At 39.1% G+C, this 24,370-nt stretch overlaps 1 protein-coding gene across 5 annotated transcripts; it reads right to left on the bottom strand.

The window, feature by feature from the left end:
- Positions 1-1,670: 1,670 nt before the first annotated feature.
- Positions 1,671-14,122, bottom strand: Slitrk2 (SLIT and NTRK-like family, member 2). Of its 5 annotated transcripts, none has more exons than XM_006528016.2 (4): positions 13,573-14,122; positions 9,702-9,755; positions 9,432-9,606; positions 1,671-9,211 (listed from the first exon to the last, which is right to left on the bottom strand). In XM_006528016.2, exon 4 carries the CDS (start codon positions 9,166-9,168, stop codon positions 6,628-6,630), a length of 2,541 nt encoding a protein of 846 aa, XP_006528079.1. In that variant the 5' UTR covers positions 9,169-9,211; positions 9,432-9,606; positions 9,702-9,755; positions 13,573-14,122; the 3' UTR covers positions 1,671-6,627. The 5 variants fall into 5 exon arrangements, with proteins under 5 accessions (XP_006528079.1, XP_006528077.1, NP_001154903.1 ...); XM_006528014.2 differs by having other exon boundaries at positions 9,442-9,606; NM_001161431.1 differs by lacking the exon at positions 9,432-9,606 and having other exon boundaries at positions 13,573-13,755.
- Positions 14,123-24,370: the final 10,248 nt, after the last annotated feature.

Below are 24,370 nucleotides of genomic sequence, written 5' to 3'. Positions count from 1 at the left end.
GTAAATTATGCGTTTGAGTCCTGTAGAGACAGAATAAGGTTAGAACTATATCCAAAATAGAGTTCTGACATGAAAAGTAAGGAAAGAGATTTTCCTACTTGAGTAATTATTGCCTGACTGTCCTTCTTTCATTTGTAGCAATCTTTTGTGTGTGTGTGTGTGTGTGTGTGTGTGTGTGTGTGTGTGTGTGGCCTAGATCATTAAATACCCAAGTATAAGAGATCCGTTAAGTTCATCCAGTCCATTACTATTCCAACTGAGCAGTGAAGGTCCAGTGAGACCTATGATTGTTCCAACTGAACAGTGAAGGTCCAGTGAGACCTATGATTGTTCCAAATGAACAGTGAAGGTCCAGTGACATCTATGATTGTTCCAACTGAACAGTGAAGGTCCAGTGACATCTATGATCATCTTGGCACCTTTACAATCCCTGTAAGGTCAATACCTCACATTGTAGGACTCATCTCAGGGAAATACAACCTGTAGATTCTTATTTTGTATAAATAATAATTTTTGAAACCATTCTTTTCTGACAGAATTGGTATTTGATATAGGCTTGATCCTCTCCTATCTGGAAGACTGAAGAAGCCGGTTGGATTCTGGCAAAAAATATCATTTAAACTTGTCACAGTGAAATTTTACTCAATTCATAATCAAATGTTTCCTATAGCCAATGAAAGAGCAGTCACATAGCCAATCATTAAAGCAACTTTTGTGCTTTAGAATGATATCACTGAGTTCAATGGACAAATCATAGTATCACTAGAAGTTGGAACCCACTTTATGTAAACGTTTGATAAATTTTTCCTGCCTATTAGCCTAACCTACTTTTCTATTCCCGTATGGGATGTGTGTGTGTGTGTGTGTGTATGTCTGTGTGTCTATGTGGTGTGTGTAAGTCTCTGTGTGTGTGTGTCTCTGTGTGTGTGTGTGTATTATGTTGTAAACATCTTATAACTAAATGTTTAAGAGTTCCTACAACAGCCAATCATCCATGGTTACTATGAACTTAGATTCTCTGGGTTTCAACCTTTTCTTCAGTCTTCATATAAGAATCAACATCTCAGCAATTCACTCATCCATTCACTAAAGCAATTTTTATCATGAAGTGATAGCAGTATGAAATAAAAAAAAGGCTTAACTTCTAAAGGAATCCATTAAGGATTAATTCAATTATGCTGCCTGTTTGGTAGTCAGTTTGTGAGCTAGACAGTACCATAGATTACTAGATTTTTTCAACATTCTGTGATGATTGAACTGTTGCAAATTTTCAGGTAACAATCTGACAGATAATTAGGACAAAGTGGCACTATACGCTAAATGTAAAATAATATTTTAAAATAAAAATGATGTGATACTGTTTACAAAGCTATTTCCCAGGGGAACACGAATCAACTGCACTTCTAGCCTAGACTCTGGAATAACTAAATCTATCTTGAAAGCCTTATTCTTATTTTGGCTGTCACCTTTGCTATTAATTCTTAAGATTCAAAAAACTAGGGCTGGGTGTGGTGGCACAAACCTTTAATCTCAGCACTCAGGAGGAGTAGGCAGGCAGATCTCTGTGAGTTTGAGGCCAGCATGATATAAATAGCTAGCTCCAGGGTAGCCAGGAGGATCTTGTCTCAAAAAACAAATCCAAAAAAGACTTTTCTAACTAATCCAAAACATGCATTTTTAGTGAATATTTATTTATTAACTGAAAGCTAACTACAGCATAAAATAACTAAACAGTTTATCCAATAAAATACAATATAATTTGATCACATTTTCAGTATTTCATTTGCCTATTAACAGCCCAAAATATGTCATTTATTTTCTTAAACAATGTCACTATTTGGCACAAGAATTTATTTACATAATAAATTGTTTCATTTGCCATTTATTCCAACAACTTGAGAACAATTATTTGCAACTAAGCTAACAGAATTTGTACACATACTTTCAAGCTAAAATACTGCTAAAAATTTCCAACACACATGCAATTCAATATGTTTACATAGTAACATATGTATTTTTTTAATAAAACCTGTATTCCTAAGCACTTTATAGGATGTGAATACAGGAGTCAGTCTACCCTCTAAGGAAACAAGGTCTTGGGAGGGGAGATGCTGTTGAGCAAGAGTCCTGTGTTCAATTGTATTGAAATGGGCTTGCTAGTCCAGACGTTCAGGAATGCTATTGTGCTATCATAATCATAGATAGCTCAATTCACATAAAACTGCAGCAGACTTTAAGTATAAGCCCTTAGCAACCAAGAAATGAATAGTACAAGCAATGCTGACAAAACACACTCTTATTATGCATGTGAACTTGTTTTTAAGCAAAATTGATATTGAAAATCCAAATATACAAAACACATAGAATGGTTATTTGCATTATAAAATAGTTTTCTGCCTCTTAATGAGATTCCCAAATTTTATCTAAATGGTAGCTCCCTTAATGCACTTAAAATAGAATTTGATTCTTTTAAAACTTCAATTTACACAGCACTTTTTCCACGACCATTGTGAGGAGCAAAGTAGGCTTAAACATAGTTCTTTGATCTCTCTCACACACTAAAGTCTCTTATTGTATAGGTAAAGGCATGTGAGCCAAAATATTACCTTTTACGCCACTAAAATAGATAGTAAATGTTGCCTCTAAAACATGAATATCCCAAAACTTGAAGTATATTAGTGGTTTTTATATTTACAATTCTGGTATTCAACTTTACAAAGTAGATGTAGATAGCACAAATATATAGCTATCATCAGGCCATAATTGGACTTAATTCTGCTGTGATTTAAGTTTATTTTAGTGGGATTTTCCCATTTTATCTATGTAATTCCAAAGATATGTTAATAGCACTTACATGGTAACCAGTCTATTTATGGTTTATTCATTCAATATTTTACTCCAGAGAATTTTAAAACTCAACCTTCTGCACTGGATTCTTGTCCCCACTGCCTACCTGGGAGTGATTTTCATTCAGGTAAAGCTCTCTTCTATTTTGTACTATGCTCCTTACCAAATTTGGGAGGTCTGTGAAGGGAGGGGGATTTAGTATCAGTGGGAGTAGGGGTGAAGGCATGGGGTGAGGCAATTAGAGATCCTGTCTTATATATCTGTGGCCCCTCTGCACACAGCAGCTCCAGGCACCAGGGAAGAGAGCACTCAAGATATATTAAATGAGTGAATGAATGAATGAATGAATGAGGAAACAAATTGAGTAAGAGAACCATCTGGAAGGCTTTGTTAACTCTAGCATTCAAATGTAGTATGTTTCTGGAATGTGTAGTATAGTATCATAAGGAATTTTCAAAGTTTGAGAAATGACAGAAACTATCTTTAATTCGTTACATATACTTTAAAAATCTTTAAAATATTAAGCCCTTTATGACAGGAATTATTTAGAAAAAGTCAGTCAACTTAAAAGTCAGAGGACAAAGAAGACATTAAAGGGTCTTTTTCTTACTCACCAAATGCCTGAGGAAAGAAGGCACGAAGGTTGACCTAAGTTCATACCAAATATTCTTGGCAATGGTGTGAAGTTTGAGGAGTAGTATTTTTGAGAATTTTGTACAAATTTACCCACTGGAATATGTAGAAGCCATGAAAGTAACTAATTAAACAGTAGAATGTAGAGTAATTGCTGTTTGACATTTTGTAGGGCCAGGCATCTAGTTCTGTTCCAGGTGGGGTCCTAGGAATGCCACTATCTTGCCTGGACCAGTACTTGCTAGGCTCACACTCATTACGATCTGCTTGTGAAATAGTAAGGGAAGGAATAACATATCCAGCTGGAGGAGTTAAAAATAAAATCCTTAAAGTAAAATAGCTTTGGTAGTGCTTGAGCCTATAAAGAAAATCAGAATCCAACCAGTGGGAATGTCAATAAAGTAATTAATCTTGAAGTGCTTATACTTGCATTTGACAGTAACAATTAAAACACAAGGTGTGCTATTATGCTTTTAAATAAAACCATTTGTATCATACCTGAAAGACTTGATTTTATAACTCAATGTAAATAAAGTACAAATCTAGAAACATGAAAATATTGAAATGAATAGTAATTATTGAGCTAAAGAATTTGTGGGTTTGAGTTCTTCCAGGAGGCCTCTTCAAAAAATCATGATAATGAATGAGAAGTAAGTTACTTTTCATTAAGATTAATAAACTAATTTGTCATTAACACGCATGTTTTACTTTTCAGGAGAATGAGAACAAACAGTGAAGTAGAATCATGTCATTAACAGATCAAATCACAGTTAAAGCCTATAAAAACTATCTTAATATGATATATGCTGATTTGCCTTCACAATTACTTCCCCAAATATCTGCCTCTGTATAATGTATTGACCATTAAACCAAAGGAAAGCCTCTTTAAGAAAATGTTTAAAACTCTTGTATTTATATATAAATGTCACCCAAAGATGAAGCACTTTCCAGAATGTCCGACTCATTCACTACTCTGGCTTCTTTTATACAAAATGAAAATTTCTATACATATGTGTAGATCACTCTGACCCACCATTTTCAGTTGTGAGCTAATGGATATAAATGGCAATTATGACTTTTAAGCAAACAGTGAATATATTAGTTAGTAGATATCCAGGGATTTCAGATTGTTAAAATCTTTTTTTTCCTTGAGTATCCTTTACTTTTATATATGGGCACAATTACCTTCTGTTGTTTAAAAAGTCCATTTTGCACCATTAATTATTAATCAAAATGATTTGGAGTTAAGTAATTTCTAATTGAAAGCCTGTAGCATGAATTGTTAATACTGGTAATGTACTATTAGTCAATTTAATGCTTTAAAAGTAACTTATCAGGATCCACTTCAATCTCCACATGATAATAAAGGATTATTATGTGCAGTAACCTATTTATGAAAAGGAAACAGTGTGCTTCTTTCAGACGCCATCACTTGCTTTAATAAGGAATTGAAAAGCTGGACTACTTTATATGCTGATCACCATCCCAGTTGCATAAGGATTTACAATAGACAAAACAAAACTATTTTTGTTGTAAAGAAAGGCTGTTTGTTTAAATCATACAATAATGTTTGCATCTAAAAATTATTTACAGTCTAATAAGGCTTCATAAATGTTATATAGAGTTGGTTAGTTAAAATAATTGATTGCTAAGAACAAAACGAAAGGCTTGCTGAAGCTAAGAAGAAAAAATTTCAAGTAAAGCGTGCCCCAAGAAGGCAGAAGGAAAAAAGACGCTTACTGCTGTGGTTTAGGTAACTGTTAATGGATTTGGAGATGCAAATAAGTGCCTGATTTGATAGCACCTCATTAACACTTCAATTAAAATCAAGAGGAAAATCTCTCTTTGTGAAAATTGAGAAGAATTCTGTGTCTAATTTTTGATTCTCAAAGAAATAAAATTTGAGATATGTAATTTTTATCTCTGCTGTCTTGAATTTGCAGAGAACTTACGTGGGAAGTTTTCATCTTACCTTTGAAGTCTTCAAGGTATTTAATGGCTCTTGTGTCTTGGTTAAATGAGGTGTGTGGCGGCCTCTACTGGTATGTGTTTATAGAAAATGTTGCAATAGGCAGAAAAAATATTAGTTTCAATTAAAAAGTTAGAAATACAGAGTTTCATTTAAATATATAAAAATATCTAATGCAGAAAAAATATACTACTAGTTGTGCAATGTACTCTTAATTAGGAAAATAATCTAAAACATTGACCATGTTAGTGTAAAATAATGATTCACAGAAGGGCATTAATTGTTCAATTCACTCTGATATTGGGTTAAATATATTTTATTAATGAATTATTAATCCAGAGGTGGCTTATGCCCTCTAGTCCACTGTTAAATCCCCTTACTTGACTTAAATAAAATCACTTATACCAAACCCAGAAGAAAGGAAATATTTTACATTTACATCTATAAAGTCCTAAGCTAGAATCGTTTGATGACAGGCTGGTTTCTATAACTCAAGCAAACTGTACGTTGACTTAATATAGTTGACATATAGATCTATTTTACATTGATTTCAATTTTAAAAATACAGCACATTAAAATACTTTCAATTTTCAAAGCTAAAAGCAACATTTAAGTTACGTCTTTAAGTGCAAAGGCACTTTCACACAAAGTAGCGATGCCCAGGCCTATACTCGGTAACTGAAGATGGCAATACCATAGACCATTATTTACAAAAAAAAAAAAAAAAAAAAAAAAAAAAAAAAAAAAAGTTGTAGTCCCAAAAGATCTTTGGAGATCTTCTACAAAATGTTTTCATTTGAAAACTTTGCCTACTTTTCCTTCATTCTCTGTCATTTCTTTCCACTCCCACACTGGGAAAGAAAAAAAAAAGAAAGAAAAAAAAAGAAAGAAAATAGAAATGAAACCTAAACAAAAATACATGAAAAAATGCATTGTAGAAACATTCATGTTCTCTGACGGTTTCTAAGAAGAGAGGGGGAACGGGATTAGGAGAGCAAAAGAGAAAATAATTTAAAGGAAAGCTTGCGAGAGCAAGATCATTGCTTCACCCCATCTCCCAAAGGCTTTCAGTCTCCCATTAGCACTGGGGAAGGGAGGACACAACAAAAGCAAAGGCAGTGCTTCCAACAGTCTGGAGCTGCATCCTTTGATGCTAGAGGGTTGTAAATGGTTTCCCTTCACAGCTGACTGATTGCAGTTTGTTTTTCCAGAACTTCGAGGTAGTCTGGTTCCGATTGCGGTTTAGCTTGCAGTAAAGGGTGGTCTGGCTTTGACTGCCCCACAAAGCATTTTCTGGGAGTCCCATATAAAACGGTTTTATTGATTCTGTCTTGGTTTTGGCGTCGAGATTCATATGAAGGGGCAAACTGCCTTTTAGGTAAGGTACAAAAGTTATAGTGGACTAGGCCTGCACTGGGAAGTTCTTTAACTCGCTCAGCAATATTCTGATACAGCAGCTCAGGCTCTCTTGGTGTGGCCTGTTTTTCTAGCAACTCAGTGGCACTTATTGTGTAAGCAAGTGTGGCAGGTTCTTCTTTTTTTTCCTCCAGGTTGCCATAGCTGAAGTCCTGCAGATTTCGGTAATAGGCCACTGGGTCTCCTTCCTTCTGCATGTAGATGGGGTTTTGGCACATCTGACCCACAGGTGGAGGAATGTAGTTATAGACGTGGCCATCAGCTTTATCATTAGTCTCGGTGTTGTAAGACCCATATTGTAACTGGAAGGAACTTACATCTAAGTTGGTGGCATTCCTGGGAACATTTGGCACTCCCTTTCGACGCTTCAGAACAAAGACGAACAACCCCGCCCCAAAACAGACAGACAGGATAAAAACCACAAGCAATCCTAAAATTAAAACGGAGAGTGGAACTTCAGTGTGTAGTTCGGGGTAAGAACTAGGAGACACACTAAGTGATCTAGGTGTGTCTGTGTTGTGATTCATTGACAAAATAGTCCCATCTGACAGGTTAGGATTTTCTGGACAAATAGCCTCCCTTCCCAGGAATTTCAGTATCTCCCCTGCATGCTTAGCGGGAGACTCACAAGTCACCTCATTGATGATGACAGGAGAATTGGCATGTTCGGTCCAGTCCTTTAGCCCCATGATGTCACAGGTGCAGTCCCATGGGTTCTCTTGCAGATCTATCTGGATAAAAGCAGGAAGCTGGTCCAGGACCCCTTTCACAGGCAGGTGAGAAAAATGATTGTTTCTCAGATTCAGCCTGGTGAGGGCTGTGCCCCCAAATATATTATCAGGTAAGGACCTCAGCAGGTTGTTATTCAGAAACAGGAGCTGGAGGTTAATCAAAGCATCAAAGGTCAGAGGCTTAATTTCCTTAATGACATTATACTCTAAATAGAGATACTGCAAGCTCTGCAGTCCATCAAACATAGAAGGATACAGCACTTCAAGGTAATTGCCATTCAGATAAAGTCTTCGTAAACTGGTCAGGTTTGTAAAGGCACCTTCCTGAATGACTGCAATCCTGTTGTTTCCTAAATGCAACAAATCCAGTGAACTGTATTCTAAGAGGTCATTCTTATAGACTGTTTGGAGATAGTTCCCTGTTAGGTAGAGTTTCTTTGGACTGGTAGGTTTGGGCTGTAGGTCAGAGATGTTAGTGAACTTCCTTTCTTGGCAATTCACATTTAGACCATTGTCTGAGCTCTGAGAAGTACAGACACAGCTGCTGGGACAGGTGAGGGCCACGGGGGACTTGGTCTGGTACACCATGATCGGGCCAAAGCTCTGCCGGTCTTTTGACACAGTCACTCGAGGAGTCGGACGATTTCTCATTTTGGGTGGCCGGCTGGCTTTTGGAGCTCTGGTTGGGTTGAGAGCAGGATTTGTTGTAGGGGTCAGCCTTTGAACATGTGTGTCTGAATGGCTGCTCCTCTGACTAGAATCACCACTTGCACTTTTTCTGGGACAGAGGTCTTGTCTGGTCAGCTGGGTCACATCTTTCCCATGTAACCTGAAAGGGGTTTCACAGACAATCTCCCCCACAAAAACAGTAATGGTGTCCAGCCATGCCTTGAGAGGAAGTAAGTCACAGGTGCAATTCCACGGGTTTTCTTCCAGCTGAATTTCCATGATTCCTCCAATATGTTCAAGGACACCAGCAAAAGGCATTACTTTCAACCTGTTCCCCCTCAGGTCTAAGTGAGTCAGCAGGACAAACCGAAACACATTACTGGGCAAAGACAGCAAAAGGTTGTCATTCAGGATGAGTACTTTCAGCTTATTCAGTTTGCTGAATGCCCCTGCCTCGATGGTGCTGATGTAATTGTAGTCAGCTTGGAGGTACTCCAGACTCTCTAGGCCTAGAAAAGTGTCCTCTCGCAATACCTCCAGTTTGTTGTTATTGAGGTGCAGTCTTTTGAGAGTTTTCAGACCACTAAATGCCCCAGGTCGGATCTCCTGCAGCCCATTGTTACCTAGATGAAGAGTCACCGCATTTGAATAATTGACAAACTCATTTGGATACAGTCTGGTCAAGAGGTTTCCGTTGAGAAACAGCTGATAGATGCGATACTGGGGGGGTTGAAGCAAACTGACAGTTGTAAATCCTTTGTTTTCACAGTTAATATTCAGTACGTTTTCCTTCTCTTCGCACAAGCAGCGGATCTTGCAAATGTCTTTGGCAGTTTTGCGACTCTCGGTCTGTAAGATCCCGGCCACTGTTAACACACTGAGGAACCAAACGCCGCTCAGCATCTTTAAGCACCTTCGATGTCAGCTCAGGTACTTACAGGCAAACCTTGATTGAGGGACGGGGGAGAAAGCGGGATGCAGGGAAAAAAGAAACAAGGAAGCCCGATTAAAATGGCAAAGCTAGGAGGCAGGCGGGTGGGAGGGAGGGAGAGTGAGGGGGTAGGCAGCAAGGAAGAATGAAATCATTGCGTATTTCAAAGCAGTTTCTTTTCTTTCTCTCTACCCACTACCCCCAGCCCACCCACACAACGCATCCTGGAACACACATGCTTGCACCTGATTTCCCTGCGGGTCACAGCCAGCCACGGAGTCATTAGTAATCGAGTTGTCCTACTAAATCCGGCCCATCTCCTCCTCCCCTGGGGTATTTTGAAGAAATCTCAAGTGGATTGCCCGTCTTGGGCTTGCAGTAGAAATTGCTTTACTTTTTTTTTTTTTAAACTGCACAAAAAAGGGGTGGAAAAATTAAGAGTCAGGGAGCTGGCGGAGGGGACAGAATGAGAGTGCAGAGAAAGCTCTGGCTGGGGGTTACTCACACATCAGGAGAAGACGGGGCTCCTCTCCTCTTCAGTCCACCAGTAGTTTAGCATCTTCAGGAAGAGAAAGAGAGCAAAGTAAAAGAAGATGCCGCTTGCAGTGGGGGAAGCTTTGCTTTTTTTGTTGCTTGAATTAATTTGATTGGGCAGGGGGGTGGGGTGCGCAGAAATTAGAAATCCGGCTGGCGGCCAGAGAGGAAGAGGAGGATTGGAACAGAAAGAAGCTGCGCTGTGGGGAACCAGGGATGCGATTACATAGGGAGGTCTTTCGGACTGGGTCACTGCGGGCGGCTGCCACAGCGGCGCCTGGGCGCGCGCTTTCAATCCAGTGGCAGCAGCAGCAGTGCGTCTAGCAGTTTGAATTTGAGAGGTTTTGCAGGCTCCTCGGGACAGGACTAGGGGTGACGTCACGGAGGAGAGGAGTGTGGGCAGTGTATCCAGGGCGCTTGGTGGGGGAGGGTGGGGCAGACGCTTCCCTTCCCTGTGAGTGAAAGCTTTGCACAGCTCAATTCCCAGCTGCGTCAGTTGCTTCAGAATTACTCTATCTCCAGCCCGGCTGGCTGCAAGAGAAGCTCCTTCTGAACAGGAGTTTTGTTTCTCAAGCAGGCGGCCCAGCCCCCTTTGGTTCTGGCCTCAGCGAAACTCCCCAAATCCAGACCAGTTCTAGTGATCTCCTTCACTTGACCTCCCTCACCTACACATGGCATAAGGACAGTGACTTGGCCATTAAGACTCATCTCATGGCAGACTCCCAAGGAGGGGTCCAGAGCCTCCCAGGAACTTTGTGTGTGTGTGTGTGTGTGTGTGTGTGTGTGTGTGTGTGTGTGTGTGTGTAGGACTGATGCCAGCTAGGCAGACTGCTAGCTGGGAAGACTCTTTAGGTGCAGAGTGGGGTGTTCCTGCGCTAGTGTGTCTGTGTGGGAGTGAGAAGAGTTCTCCTAGGGGATCAATACTTTATATACGGAGAAAGCTCTGTTTCAGTGCTTAGGGAATTACTTCCTTGGTGATGACCAGCCAAACAGCTATTTGCCTGGACTCTGGAAAGCCAGCTCAAACAGTAACTGGTAGACTGAGCCAAACAAAAATAAAATGCTTCTCCCCCTGAGATTTATACTTAGCCAGATAATGAGTCTTAAACGTGTGCTTTTTTGCCTGGAGGAAAGTGAAGTGGAGTGGGTGTCAGAAAAGCATTGCCAGGCTGAGGCTCTGCTAGGAGTGGGAGCCAAGGCAAGAGTTGTTGAGCCCTCTAGGCTGCAAGGGCTGGGATCCTCTCCCCACCCCCCAACCCTCCCCCCCCCCAAAAAAAAAAAAAAACAGGGAAGAATGCAGGGCAGGAGAAATGACTCCTCCTAAAGAAAAGGGTACTAGGAATCTTGAGCTGAGACACAGAATACCAGGGTTCTTGATCTAACTCTGCAGCCATGCCTGTCACTACTTTTAGGAGCTTACTGTTTCCATTTGCTAATGCCAAAGGAGTGCTGATCCTCTGGGCCCTGATGTTGCATTTGGTTTCACATAACCTTTCTAGAGCATCACTAATTGGCTAGGTGTTGGATTTTTGCCTGCATTATCTCTTTTCTACTTAATATATTATTACTCCTTGGGTCCAGGAGTCTCAAGAGGGGAGCCCATTTGCATGTGTGAATAATGTCTACTGTTGCTTGGAGGAGCTACAGGCCACCTCTGATAGAAAGAGAGAAGTGAGGAAAACCGAGGGAAAGACACAGTGAAGAAAGGGACTGATTAAATGTGCCTGCTGCACAAACAATTCACCTTCCTCTCCTCTTTAGATCTGCTACAGAATTTATGCAGGATTTCATTGCCTAGCCAAAATGGAAGGTAGGCAATGCCCCAGGCAAAATAAGCCATTCATGAATGGGAAACCACCCGTTTTATCCTGTTTCTCTCCCTGTTAAAGCAGAAATCTTTGACCTGTGTAGCTTATACAAATTCCTTCCTCTCTAATAAAGATTGGGGCAGTCTATAAAGTTTGGCACTAAGGCCACCTGTGGCATTGTGATCTTCCTTCCTGCTCCTTTCAAGAAAAGCCTTTGACCATACTTCTGGATTCCCTCTCATGCTGCCATTTCAGACTGGAGCCTTAATTGTCCTTCTCTGGGCCATAGAGTGACCGACCATGAGACAAGCACAGAAGCCCTGGGAGTTGGGAGGGCAGTGGTGGATAGCCTCCCATTCGACTGCACGTGCATCATTATGTGCAGGCTGAGTAATATGTCCTGAGCAAAAGTTCACTTCTTTCATAAGGAAAGGGCACTTTCTATGTATTTCTAAATATTAAAAGTACATTGTTCCTAGGGAGATATGATTTATTCACTCGGGCTTTAGTTTAACAAACACTTGCTAATTAGGTTATCTTACTGAAGTAAAATCCACTGTGACAGCTGTACAAAACCCAACAGACCGGAATTATTTTACAGATCAGGACATTCCTCAGCCAGGTGACTTGCTGACTTGGTTAACTTCAAGAAGCTAAAATTAGAAACAACACAGTACTGCTTAATATGAATTAGAGGATTGTATACCTAAACTCAGTGGGGCATTTCACACAATTGTAAAGTTTTTACTGCTAAAATAAATATAATTACTATTAGTTCTCAAATACAGTAAAATATTCAAGGCATAGATAATTCTGTGCACACTCTCTGGAGACCAGAATTGGTTTGCTAGAAAGGAAAGAGAAAGATAGAAGAGGGGGAGAAGGAGAAGAGAGGAGAGAGGAAGAGGAAAGAAGAGAAAATAAGAGATGAAAGGAGAGGAGACAGGAAGGAAGGTGAGGGGAAGAAAAGGAAGAGGAGAGGAGAGATAGGGAATTTGGAGGTCTTGAAATTGTTACCACTTACACAATGAAGCAAACCTGGTGGTAATGATGAGCCCTACCAAGGTCCCTGAGTTCCAGTTTTTCATTCCATGATTTCCTTTCTGCAAGAGTCAATTTGCTCAGCCACTCTATTTTCTGCCTGCTTTTGAGCATCCACAGACCCTTTTCAGAAACATGACTGTTATTTGGAAGCAAATAAGCCTCACATTCGACAAACACTTTTAAGTAAGTTTCATTTGGTCCAGGGTATCTCTAAGAACGGCTGAAAAGAGTGAGCTTTTAAGAAGCTGGAAAGGTTCAGGGTGAACTGGGAACTCAAGAGTAGCAGGGGCAGATGCTTAAATAAGCAAAATGTTTGTTCTTCTTAAGAAGAGGGAAGTTGACATGCATATTCTATTGCCCAGGCCTTCTTTGTCACTAACCAGCCAGTTTGCCCAAGCTTTTTCCACAAGTCATGAAGGGGGCCAGGCTGCAACTCAGAGCCCAACTTCATTCCTGCAGTTCTTAGGCCATAGCCAGGTCAGAAGTCTAGCAGGCCCGCTTCAGCCTGCTGGGTGCTCCAGGCTAATCTCTCTTCTAGGGAGACACAGGCTCTAAGGGAGTTCCCTCTTTGAATGGGTCAGGACTAACCGCCAACCCTAGAGTAGCCCCACCTTTCCTACACCTTAAAGGCTAACATCTTGATGCTAGAGGATGACCTCTCAATCCCAAAAGCCACTCTGCCCTTGCCGTTGGGCTTGGACACTGCCAGTGAATGGTTCATTTCACTAGCAGAAGATCTTGCATGGGTCATTCCTGGCAGTAGCAGTGGTCTCCTAGCTTTGGGATTCCTGGATCCCTATCACAGCCTTGGAAGGTCAGGGGCAAAAAGGAGAGAGCCCCGAGGGTACCGAGGGGAGAGGGCGATTCACAAGGGCTGACTGATCACGGTGGGTATAGTCTAGCCTCTCCCTGCTCATACCCACTTTGAGGCCAAAGAAACCCGGCTCGTGGGTCTCATTGCCACGGCATTCCCGAGTATTCCGAACTTACCCAGAGAGAGCGCTCCGCCTCGATCTTCCCCTGGAGGCTCCCGCAGCATCCGCGTCTCTGAGAGGCTCAGAAGCCAGCACCTCCTAGGTACCAGTCGGGCGGGCCGTGCAGTGAGTGGCACAGCAGCGAGGAGCGCAGGCGGTATCCCCCCACCCACCCACCCCAGGGTAGGAAGATCCTTACTGGAGCAGCTCGCTACCCAGCAGCGCTTCTGGCAAGGAGGGAGGGAAAGAGAGAGGAGAGAAGAGGGAGGGAGGGAAGGATGGCTGCCCCTCTCTAGCACTTATCAATCACCCTGCAGATCAAATGTCCCTGCTGTGCACTCGGGAGGGGGATTTACCAGCCCACAAAGGAGCCGCTGCTCCAGTTCTCTGTCTGACAAGCGTTGCAGAGCACTGCTCTCGCCTGTCAGCCCCTCTTTACTGGAACTCTGCCCAGCTCTTGCAGCTTCTACCATGTGCTGCCCCTCAGACCAGGTCAAGTGAAATAAGGATGACGCTTGCTTGATATCATATCTGAGGGGGACCCTAAGACCCCTGGGTGGAAGTTATGGACAAGTGAAAAAGCAGTCAGTAATCTGAGCTGGACACCTTCCTGAAATGCCGCTGCCTCCCTTAGCTAGTAAGCACCCAATCACTGGCGTTCGCTTGCATATGTTTAAGGATCTCCTCCCAGGGTAGTAAAGAAGGTATTTTCATATTGTACAGTGCTCAGGAAGACTCGTGCAAGCAAACATTTGAAGAAAAGCAAGACTTAGCACTGTTCCAGACCCCGCCTTAATAGTGATTATTTTAATACTTCAAAGAGGTTTCTGGAGGCCTTTTTCTTGCCCTCTCCTTTGCTTCCCCCCTCCCCCCACCAATTTCTTTTTCCTCTTTATTAGTAGTCTAGACTGATTCTATTAAAGGAAGACACGCATTTAAACAGTCAGTGTAGTTCAAGAAGGTGGTTAGGATTTTGCAATTTCCCCTGAAGAACTACCTCCTTTGCAGCTGCTTCCTAACTGCCCGAAAAGATTCTGGATAAAGTTGCAATTGGTTCAGTTAAACAAAGAATGGGAGTTAATTTTCTGGTGCCAAGACAGCGGCCACCTCATCCTAGAGGATATGGTCCCTCATTGAAATCTCCATAGCCTCCTGACCTTTTCATTACCCTCCCGGAGTCTGTGGAATCCCTCTTGCACAGAAAGCCTGAGGGTTGGTAGGAAACAGCAGGAAAAAAAAAGAAAGAAAGAAAGAAAGAAAGAAAGAAAGAAAGAAAGAAAGAAAGAAAGAAAGAAAGAAAGAAAGAAAGAAAGAAAGGAAGGAAAGGAAAAGAAAAGAACAGTTGAAAATGATGCCAGGAAAAAGGTACAAAATTAGAGCAAAAATGAGCTAGGAAGCTAATGGATGCACGTTAGGATTCTCTGCAGTCAAGGTTATTGCACATTTAAAGCAGGTTCACACAGCACTAATGACTATCACCTCTGTCCTCTCAATAGAATCTTCTGTGCATCTTCCTTTGCTCTTTCCCTTTGGCCTTCTTTTTATAATGGTTGCTGAAAGGGACTATATGGGCCTTAAAAAAAGAATCTTACTGATAATTTTATACTGTGAACTGGTGAAGTTTACTTTAGTAATAACTCAAATAACTGCCTACATTTATCTCTTGGATCTAAAGATCATTACTGTCCCTCTTACTTCAATATTGATAAAGGTTATTCTGAAATTTCTGCCATTCAGATAAGTAATTTCAGAATAACATATTTTTGAACATAGCTTATGGACAGGCTGTTTTCAGCTACATAGAAACATTCCTCTTTTAAACAACATGCTTGTTTATGAAAAACATTCAAGGTGGTGCTTGCTAAAGATTATACTGGCAGTAGGAGCACATTACATTATTGTTGAGAGAAGTTCATTTGTTACATCTCTCTTTTCCTCATTTCTGTGTCATCTTTTTTTATAGTTATTTAATGGGTGCTGTAAACAACTACAAAACGCTAAGCTAACAGACCATTCAGATGTAAAAATAATGAGACAGTACACTGGAGAAAAGAGAGAGTGTTCTGAGAAAAGTGGTGTGTTTCTAGCAAAAGGGAACACACACACACACACACACACACACACTAGTCCTCAAATTTAGCAAAGTATATAATACTAGCAATAAAAAGAATCTGATATTTATTTGGATCTACAAGTAGGCCTAGGTAATGGGTGAAATGCATTTATTTTAATTAGCCTTGCAAGCAAGTCTCACATGCTTGCCAGTCTTCAGAAAGCATCTAGCAACCTGCCTTTCCACAGGGGATGGCAGTTATAATAATGTAAAAATAAAAGAAGATACTATACTTTTCATCAGCAGAAAAATTTTTAGTAGGTGGGTAACATTTTGAAATGTGCTCTGAATGTGAACATACACACTAAATGATAAACAATACCAAGTTTTGTGAGAGCTGTTGTGGAGATAATTGTAGTAGAAGAGAGGTTGAAGCACATGAAAAAAATTAATTGGGCCAATTTATTTGAAAGTTACTTTATACTGACTTTTTACAAAAAGTTTCAGTTTTAGCGGGAAGTTTCCAAGTAAAATGGAATACAAAAGATATATAGATGTGTACGTGTTTTTATTAATACAAATGACATTTTCATACTATATAGCAGCAGTGTGAATATATTGGATGTTTGGATGCTTTTTTTCCTATTGTATGGTTTGTTTTACAAAAGGATTAGAGACCCGTGACTGCAATTCAAGTGATAAAATGGGGAAAATAAAGTTCTCCCTATATTTTTATACATTTAATATTAATCTTATTATAACTTGTTATGCCATGTTTGGTGGATATCCCTGAGAGACCTGATCTTTTAATTGAAGGGAAATGGAGGAAGAGTAGATTTGGGAGAAAGGGGAGGTAGAGGGAAGGACTCGGGGTGGTGGTGGAAGGAGAGGAAACTGCAGTCAGGATTAATATATGAGAGAAAATTTAAACAAATAAAAAAGGAAACCCAAAATTTCATATATGACAAAAAACTTGTTTATAAGATATGCAAATGATATCAAGTTACTATGTAGTAATACATAGTTCATCTTAGAATGCTATTTCTCTAACTTTTCCACTTGAATTAGAAAGCATCAGATAAACAGAATGAAAGAAGAGAACTTGGATTCTAAGATTGCTGCCTTTTCAGAGAAAAGTGTTCCTTTGAAGCAAACATTTTAAAAAGAGGTCCAAAGGACAGATAAATTACTAAATAAAGGAAATTGACATAAAGAGGACATGCCCTTAATAACAGTGATTGCAGTTTTAAGGTTATTTTAGACTTTGGTTTGTGATGTTATTGAAAATATAGACATTTCAAAAATTCAGTTCAATTATTCTAATTATTTTGGCATGGGTTTTATCTTCTTTTGAATAGTGTGCCAACACCCAGAGCAATTTGTCTTTTAATTAAGCACATGTCTAAGTACTTTAACTAAAAAATCTGGGCTCCCATCCCACCCCTATTACTTCTTCATCATGGGTCCATAGGAAGTTCTGCATCTCTTTCAGTTTTCCCATGTGTAAAACTATTGATACCATTCATATGATGTCAGCCCAGGGTGTAAGATACTCTTAAACATTTCCAGGTAGTACACGTAAATGCAAGGAAACTTTGAAACAAGGAATCCTTAAACTCACTTCCTAAAGTAAAATTGAACGATTTTAACAAAATTCTATTGATTTTAGTAATAAAGGGAAATTTAAACTTTGCTCAGTACACTCAGAATTAGAAAACTTTGTGATTTCCATTACTGCTGACCTCATCACTCAAAGACCTCATCCTATTTTTTACCTTTTTTCCCCAAGAAACTGTATGTGTGTGATGGTAACTATTGTGAAATTGACAGGATCTAGAATTAATCTAGGAGACAAATCCCTGGCCAGTTCTGTAACAGAATTTCTAGATGAGGTTATTTAAGCTGTGAAACCCACTCTAATAGTGGACAATACCATTCTGATGGCTACAATCTTAGAGTGAATAATAAAAGAAAAAAAGAGATGGCTATCTGTAGTCATACTTTTCTGCTTCTTGACTGTAGATGCAAGCTGACCAGCTGCCTCCTGCTGCATGAGTTCCCTTGCCAGGATGGACTGTATCCCTTGAAACTGTAAGTTAAAGCAAGCCCTGCCTCCCTGAAATGGCTTTTGTCAGGTGTTTTGTCATCACACTGAGAAAGGTAACTTATGAAATATTATACAGCAGAGCTATGCAACTTGCAAGAGCAAGATTTGAGTGTCCCATTGTGTGTTTTGTTCCATACTACACTGTTCAGCCTTTTGTGCTATAACACCATCAGTGAAGGCAGGTGTGCAGTCAGTGCACAAATGTGTGCTGCTCCTCAGAAAGGAAGGTGTTTCATATTATGACCCTAGGTAGTCATATACCAAAACGAGTGTACTAGCCAGAAATATTCTCCAAAATATTTCTTGCCTGTGGCCTACTGAATTGATTTCATATGTGACTAATAGATTCTATCTTATAGTTTGAAAATACTAACTCACTAGATTGGGTAGGAAAGAAGGAAAATGGAACAGAAAAGAAAAAAATGGGCAATAGAAGGCACAAAGGAGAAAGAAATATGTGGTACAAAGTTACAGAAGAATTTATAGTGCTTAGTCAGTTTTATCAAGTGTCACATACAAATGGCTCCTGTTCCCTGAGGGTTCTAGATCTTCCCTGTTGTTGGCTGAGTCCAGTGATTCATCAGCAAGAACAGTGTTTAAACTTACTGAGTTTGGAAGTAAATATGTATGGTAAAAGCCAGAGATTGCACAGATAAGGCATAGGACGGCAGTAAGGATATATTTCATTTACCCTAACTCAGTCTAGTCCATTAATCTCACTGCAACTGGACATTTTATTTTCATCTGGAGTTACAACCTAATATGTTCAGGAGGAAACCAAATTTATTGAGTTTGATGTTGTACTTTATTGTAATAGTTTAATGAAGTTGAGTCTTTGTTCTAAGTTCTCTTAATTTCATTTATATATTTATATGTAGGTAGTATAAATATATGATAAAGTATGTGCTGTGATAGAGAGTTTAATGCTGACTCAGCTGAAAGATTAAAAAATGTCTGCATGCTAGATGTCCAGTTCTAAAGTGTTACAGCCAGAAAAGTAGTTATTAAGGATTTCCATTAAGTATTTCTGATTTTTATAAATATATTCATTTCTGAAGAGGACTAGTTAATAGAATATTAAAAATGATAGATATGGCAGAGTACAGATCTATCATAAAATTGTGATTTGTATTAAATGAAGTGTGCTTTACAAATTGTGAATATGAAAGTGAAACAAGTAAGAGCTAAAATGAAAACAAAACCATTTCCAAATAACAGTTGGATGCACTATTCAACCAGCGCTACAAATCAGTGAGGACAACACGGGTTTTAAGCTTGAATCCTGATGAATAGTTATATTCAAATGTGACATTAGTTCCTTTATTCCATTTCATTATGTCTTAATGACACCTAGCATATAGCTCTATTCATCTGACTATTGATATTATTGCTCCTGAGGTCAGCACCCCTAAGTCAATGGTAAAGGCCCTAAGGCATATCCTATAACTTTTGCATCTGTCTACAGACTTAACCTTTGAAGTCCTAAATATATCTGTTGTGAGAGAACCACATGATTTATCTAAAAAAGCATCATTTTGGTTGACCCCAGGAAACGATAAAAATACTGGAACACAGATGCCACTCCATTATTCTTCCACTTTTTTCAGCCAATAATATTAGTGGGTTTGTTTTATAATACTTTAAAAGGAACAAAAGTAAGCACTGTTTTTGCTATATATCAGGGCTTCTGAATTGAATATGCAGATTGCTTAGCTCTTTATATGTAGATATAATGATCATAGGCCAAGAAATGACATTGCCTGAGCTATGCCATTTAGTTGTCATAATTTGGTCATATTGAATTGTTTTGTTTATTGTAATATATTTTTCAGTAGAAACTTTAATATTTAAGAAAGAAAACTTGTACATGGCTGTTGATTAGTGCTAGTTGTTGCAGCAAGAAAGGACTGTTGCCAAATTAATAAACTGATAGTCTCATAACTTTTAAAAATAAAATCATTCAACTTATGATAACTCCCCTTTCTTGATATAAGCAAACACTACATAGCTATTTTGTATAAACGAGAATAATTTGTGTTAAGTTCCAGTTGTTTGAAAATCAAGTAGCATTATTTTACTCGAGGGTCTGAATATAACTGCTTTGATTTATACTAATAACATCTGGGTGTATTAGATTGCAATTCAAATTTATTTTGTTATCTCTGATGTGGATATTAGCCAAAATCATCCTTGAGACATCGTGATGATATATAATGATCTCCAGTTACTCTGTAAGTTTATGATGTGCTTTCACACACTTTCAATTGTTCCCTTTCATTGAAATACCAAAGCAATAAGTCCTCCTTCAGCATTTGCTGTCTGTAAAATGGCAATGATTACATTTTGTACAAATATTGACTAAAAGTCCAGGACAACTGAAGGACTTATGCTTCCTGCATGCATCTGTTTCTCTATTTTCCTTTCCTTCTTTTTCTCTCTTTGATTAAAATTGATTTGGAAATTCCACCATTCAAAATTAATTATTGTGTCAATGAAATCTACAAATACCACAGGCACCGGCATTCTGAGAAAATATTTGTTTTCAGTAGACCACATACAAGATTCTAAAGAAAAGACAATACTGTCATTGATAGTTTCTATTTTTTTGTTTTGTTTTTTATTTTCAGACTGTATTTAACTACATTTCTTCATTATCATTCCTCTTACCAAACCTTTCCAAATACTACCACCTGCTCCCCTACAAATGAATGGCTTCTTTCTTCATCAATTATTATTGCATACAATATACAAATATACCTGTTGAGTACATATAATAATATTTCTCATATGTCTGTTTTCAGGGAAAACTGTTTGGCACTGGTCAAACAATTGGAGTGCTTTTCTCTGGGGAAGGCGCTAGCATTCCTCAGTATATATTATTTCTCTGGGGAAGGCTCTAGCATTCCTCTAGCATTCCTCAGTAGCCTAGTATTTTGTGTAAGGTTGAGACATGGAGGGATTTTTCTTATTCAGCTCATGTCTTGGCAATCATATCGGTGGAACAATAAGGGTATAGCTTCTAATGTTACTAGGAGATACAATCTCTAGTAAGTTCCATGAATCTCTCGAGCTCTTACAATCTTCTGTCCCCTTTTCTGCAATGTTTTCTGAATCTTAATTGTGGGGGTGTTTTATAGATGTATCCACTGGAATTGGGCTGTACACCTCTGCATTTTAATTGATTGTGATTTTCTATAGTAGTTTCTGTCAATTGCAAAGAGGCAGTAAAGATTATAGTTGTCTATCCCCACAAGGACAAATGTTTATAGATGGCCATTAGGGATTATGCCAGTGCAGTAAATTAGTCGTTGCAGATTTACCTCCAATAACCATGATTAATTAGCTAGGTTTCCAACAGCAGGCATGGTATCTCTCTTGTTGTGCTGATCTTAAGTACAATTAGAAAGCTGCTAGTTATTTTCAAGCTATGCATGCCGCTAGTGCACCAGTAGGGATATCACAGTTCATAAGCATCATAGCTGGATAGGACTGTTGATTGCTTCCCTCCTTTGGAATCATGCATGGCATTTATGGAACCATGGAAGCTAGCCCATGGAAAAGGGGCCTTCTGATAAATTCCAGATAAAGGATCTCTGGGCCTGTTTCTGAAGTGTATAGTGTCTTCAACAATAGGGACTTACATTGCACCTCTTGGAGGTAATCAAGGACTACAGCAATAGGCTATATGATTTGGAAGTCTCTTGCACTACCCTTGCAAACAACTCAAAAGAGAATTTCTCATGTTTGTTATTGGTGTTTTGGTTAGGTGGTCTTTGGCTCTTGGAGGTAGCTTCACTGCCTTGATAAGAAAAGTTCAGTAAATCTATACAAATGAATATTTGAATTGTGTATATTATAGGTATTTTAGAAAATGTTAATAATATGATTAACAATTAATTAATAATATTATATATTGTTGTGGCTTTGTCAAACTTCCTTAATGTTATTTTATCTGCCTTTCCTTTTCTCCTGTGTTCACCTTCACCCCTTTTCTGAGGACCTTCTTTTCATTATATCCCCTATCTGATCAATTCTGTCTTGATCTTCCCCTTTATCCCCTTCCACCAGTTTCTTCATTTGCCTCTCTCTACCTCCTAAAGAGCCTTCCCTTTTCTCATTCCTCTTCAGATCACTTGTATCCTGATATTGCTCTCTTTATTCCTCTCCAATCCCCAGCTTGCCATCCTGTCAATGGTCTCATTTTAGTTTCCTGTTTTCTGTAATTACTATGGGTAGGGTAATATAATTACATGTATAGATTTGAGCTGGAAGCCTCCAATAAGAGAAAATATGGAACATTTGTCTTTCTTGATCTGAGTTACTTCACTCAAAGTGAGCTATAAATTTCCCTGGTAGGAGTGCTTTGACTGTGTCCAAGAGGTTTTTTTTTTTGTGTGTGTTGTATGTCCATTTTCATTTAGTTTCTTGGAAGATTTTTTTTTCTCTTAATTTTTTTCTTTAACTGTTGAAAAAGGAGTTATTTCATTTCCATGTGTTTGCATATTTGTTAGAGGTCTTTTGGCTGTCAAATTTAAGTTTTATTGCATTGTGGTCAGATGCATCAGATAGAATTCAAGGAGTGATTTCAGTCTTTCTTAATTTGTGCAGATTATTCTGTGGCCCAAGATGCTGTCTATTTTAGACGTGCTGTGTACTGCCAAATAGAATATGTATTCTTTGATAGTAGAAGAATTTTAATCTAGGAAAATATGTCTGCTCTGGCTAATGTCATCCAATGACTTTCTAGGTCTATATGATCTGGATGGAATACAGACATGCCCTTAGTACACACCTTTAATCTTTAACGATGAAGGTAAGGTTAGTTTGTAGAAGGAAGCAGCCATGTTTATATCATGGCAATTTTTTTCTCTTTCAATTATGGCAGATAATCTTTTGGACAGATTATTTTAGGTTGGCTGAAATAGTCTTTGGATGCATCCCTCCAGGCTCTTCTTGCTTTCAAAGTTTCTATTGAGAAATCAACTCTTAGTCTAATGGGTTTTCCTTCATATATAACTTACATTGCTTTTATTCTGGCAGCTTTCAATACATGTTCTTTGTTTTGTGTACTTAGTGTTCTAACTATGGTTTGCTTCAGGGAATTTTCTTTCCAGGTCTTGTATTCTTATATATTTGGTATTCTGTATGCTTCTTGTGTGTGTGTGTGTGTGTGTGTTTCTTTAGTTTGGGGAACTTTTGTTTTACAATCTTGTTGAAAATCTGTTCAATACCGTTGACTTGAAACTCTTCTCTATCATCTATGCCTATAATTTTAATATAGTTTCCCACATTTTATGTCTTCTTCTTCCTCCTCTTCTTCCTCCTTCTCTTCCTCTCCTTCTTCTCCTCCTCCTCTTCCTTCTTCTTCCTTTTCTTCTCTCTCTCCCTCTTTCTCTCTCTTCCCCTCTTTCTCCCCCTCTATGTTTGTGTGCATGTGTGTGTGTGTGTGTGTGTGTGTGTGTGTGTGTGTGTGTGTGTAATTATCTTTATGATCCTTGTTTGTTTGGTCCAGATCATCTATTTTATCTTTGAGTCATGATATTCTCTCTTCTTGATTCATTCTTCAGGCACTGCTTTCTTTGGTATTTTCTAGTTGATCTTTTGGGTGTTGGAGGTTGGTCTGTTGCTATGTATACAAATGCAAAATTCTGAAACTCAAGATCTGGTTGTTGTCCAGATGAGTGCATTCTCACATAGACCAGCCTTTTTGTGTAAACTTTGTTCCTCAATTTAAAGCTATTGGTTAATTAACAGCGGGAGCCTGAGTTTGGACAATAGGAAAAGAAATGCCAGGCCTGAGAATGGATTGGGTCATCTTGTGAGAGACCACGGGGGAGAAGGAGAGAAGGAGCGAGAAGAAGGAAAGAGGAGGAGGCTGCCATGAGGCTGGATGGATCATAAGCATGTGGCCAGGAGAAGTATACCCTGAGGACAGGATGGTGGAGCAAAAGCAGCTCAGATAAAACTCAACCAGCAAGTAGCAAGGGGCATATGGGTCAGATACAGTTGAGAACAGCATAGAACTTGCCCAATCAAGGATTACAGCTTGTAGATAAAATGCCAGGTTTCTGTGTCTTTTTTATGGACTAGCTAGAATGAATATTTCATTTACAATTAGGTTTTTCCGTTTCAGCCTGAGGCCTTTTCAGTGTTTCTAGTTCTTTACCAAATTCTGTTTTCAAGTTCTTGATTGTCTTTGTCATTTCTGTCAACCTTAAGTTTGTGTTTTCTTTGTTATTGTTGTTGTTGTTACTTTTTATTCTTTGTGAGTCTCACATCATTCACTGCAATCCCACTCATCTGCCCTTTCTTTCATCTCTGCCTTCTGCCCTTGCAACCTTCCCCACAAAAGAAAATAAAAACCAAAAAATACAAAAATGAAGAAAACAAAATGAAAAATTCCTCTCATCTTTATTTGCAAATGTTCATTAAAATGTGTCTAGTTCAAGGCCTTTGTCTTCTGTTACACCATCAATACTGCATCTTCACTGAGACTCCTTTCAGTTTCCTGTTGCTGCCCTGTGTCATGAAATTCATGCAGCTTTAGATCTGCAGGAGCAGCTCCTTCACATGCTCCAGCAGTTCATAGATGGGGGCGATGTTGGGGGTGTTGCCAATTCAAAGTCCTGGATCTGGACTTGGGTGGTGGCTGTG

This window comes from Mus musculus, chromosome X, assembly GCF_000001635.26.
Source record: "Mus musculus strain C57BL/6J chromosome X, GRCm38.p6 C57BL/6J".
Classification (NCBI taxonomy): domain Eukaryota; kingdom Metazoa; phylum Chordata; class Mammalia; order Rodentia; family Muridae; genus Mus; species Mus musculus.
The sequence above is the reverse complement of the archived record's forward strand: the minus strand, read 5'-3'. Positions and strand labels throughout refer to the sequence as shown.

Excerpts from the sequence above, each read along its gene's own strand:
- Slitrk2 (XM_006528016.2), bottom strand. The coding sequence starts at position 9,168 with ATGCTGAGCGGCGTTTGGTTCCTCAGTGTGTTAACAGTGGCCGGGATC.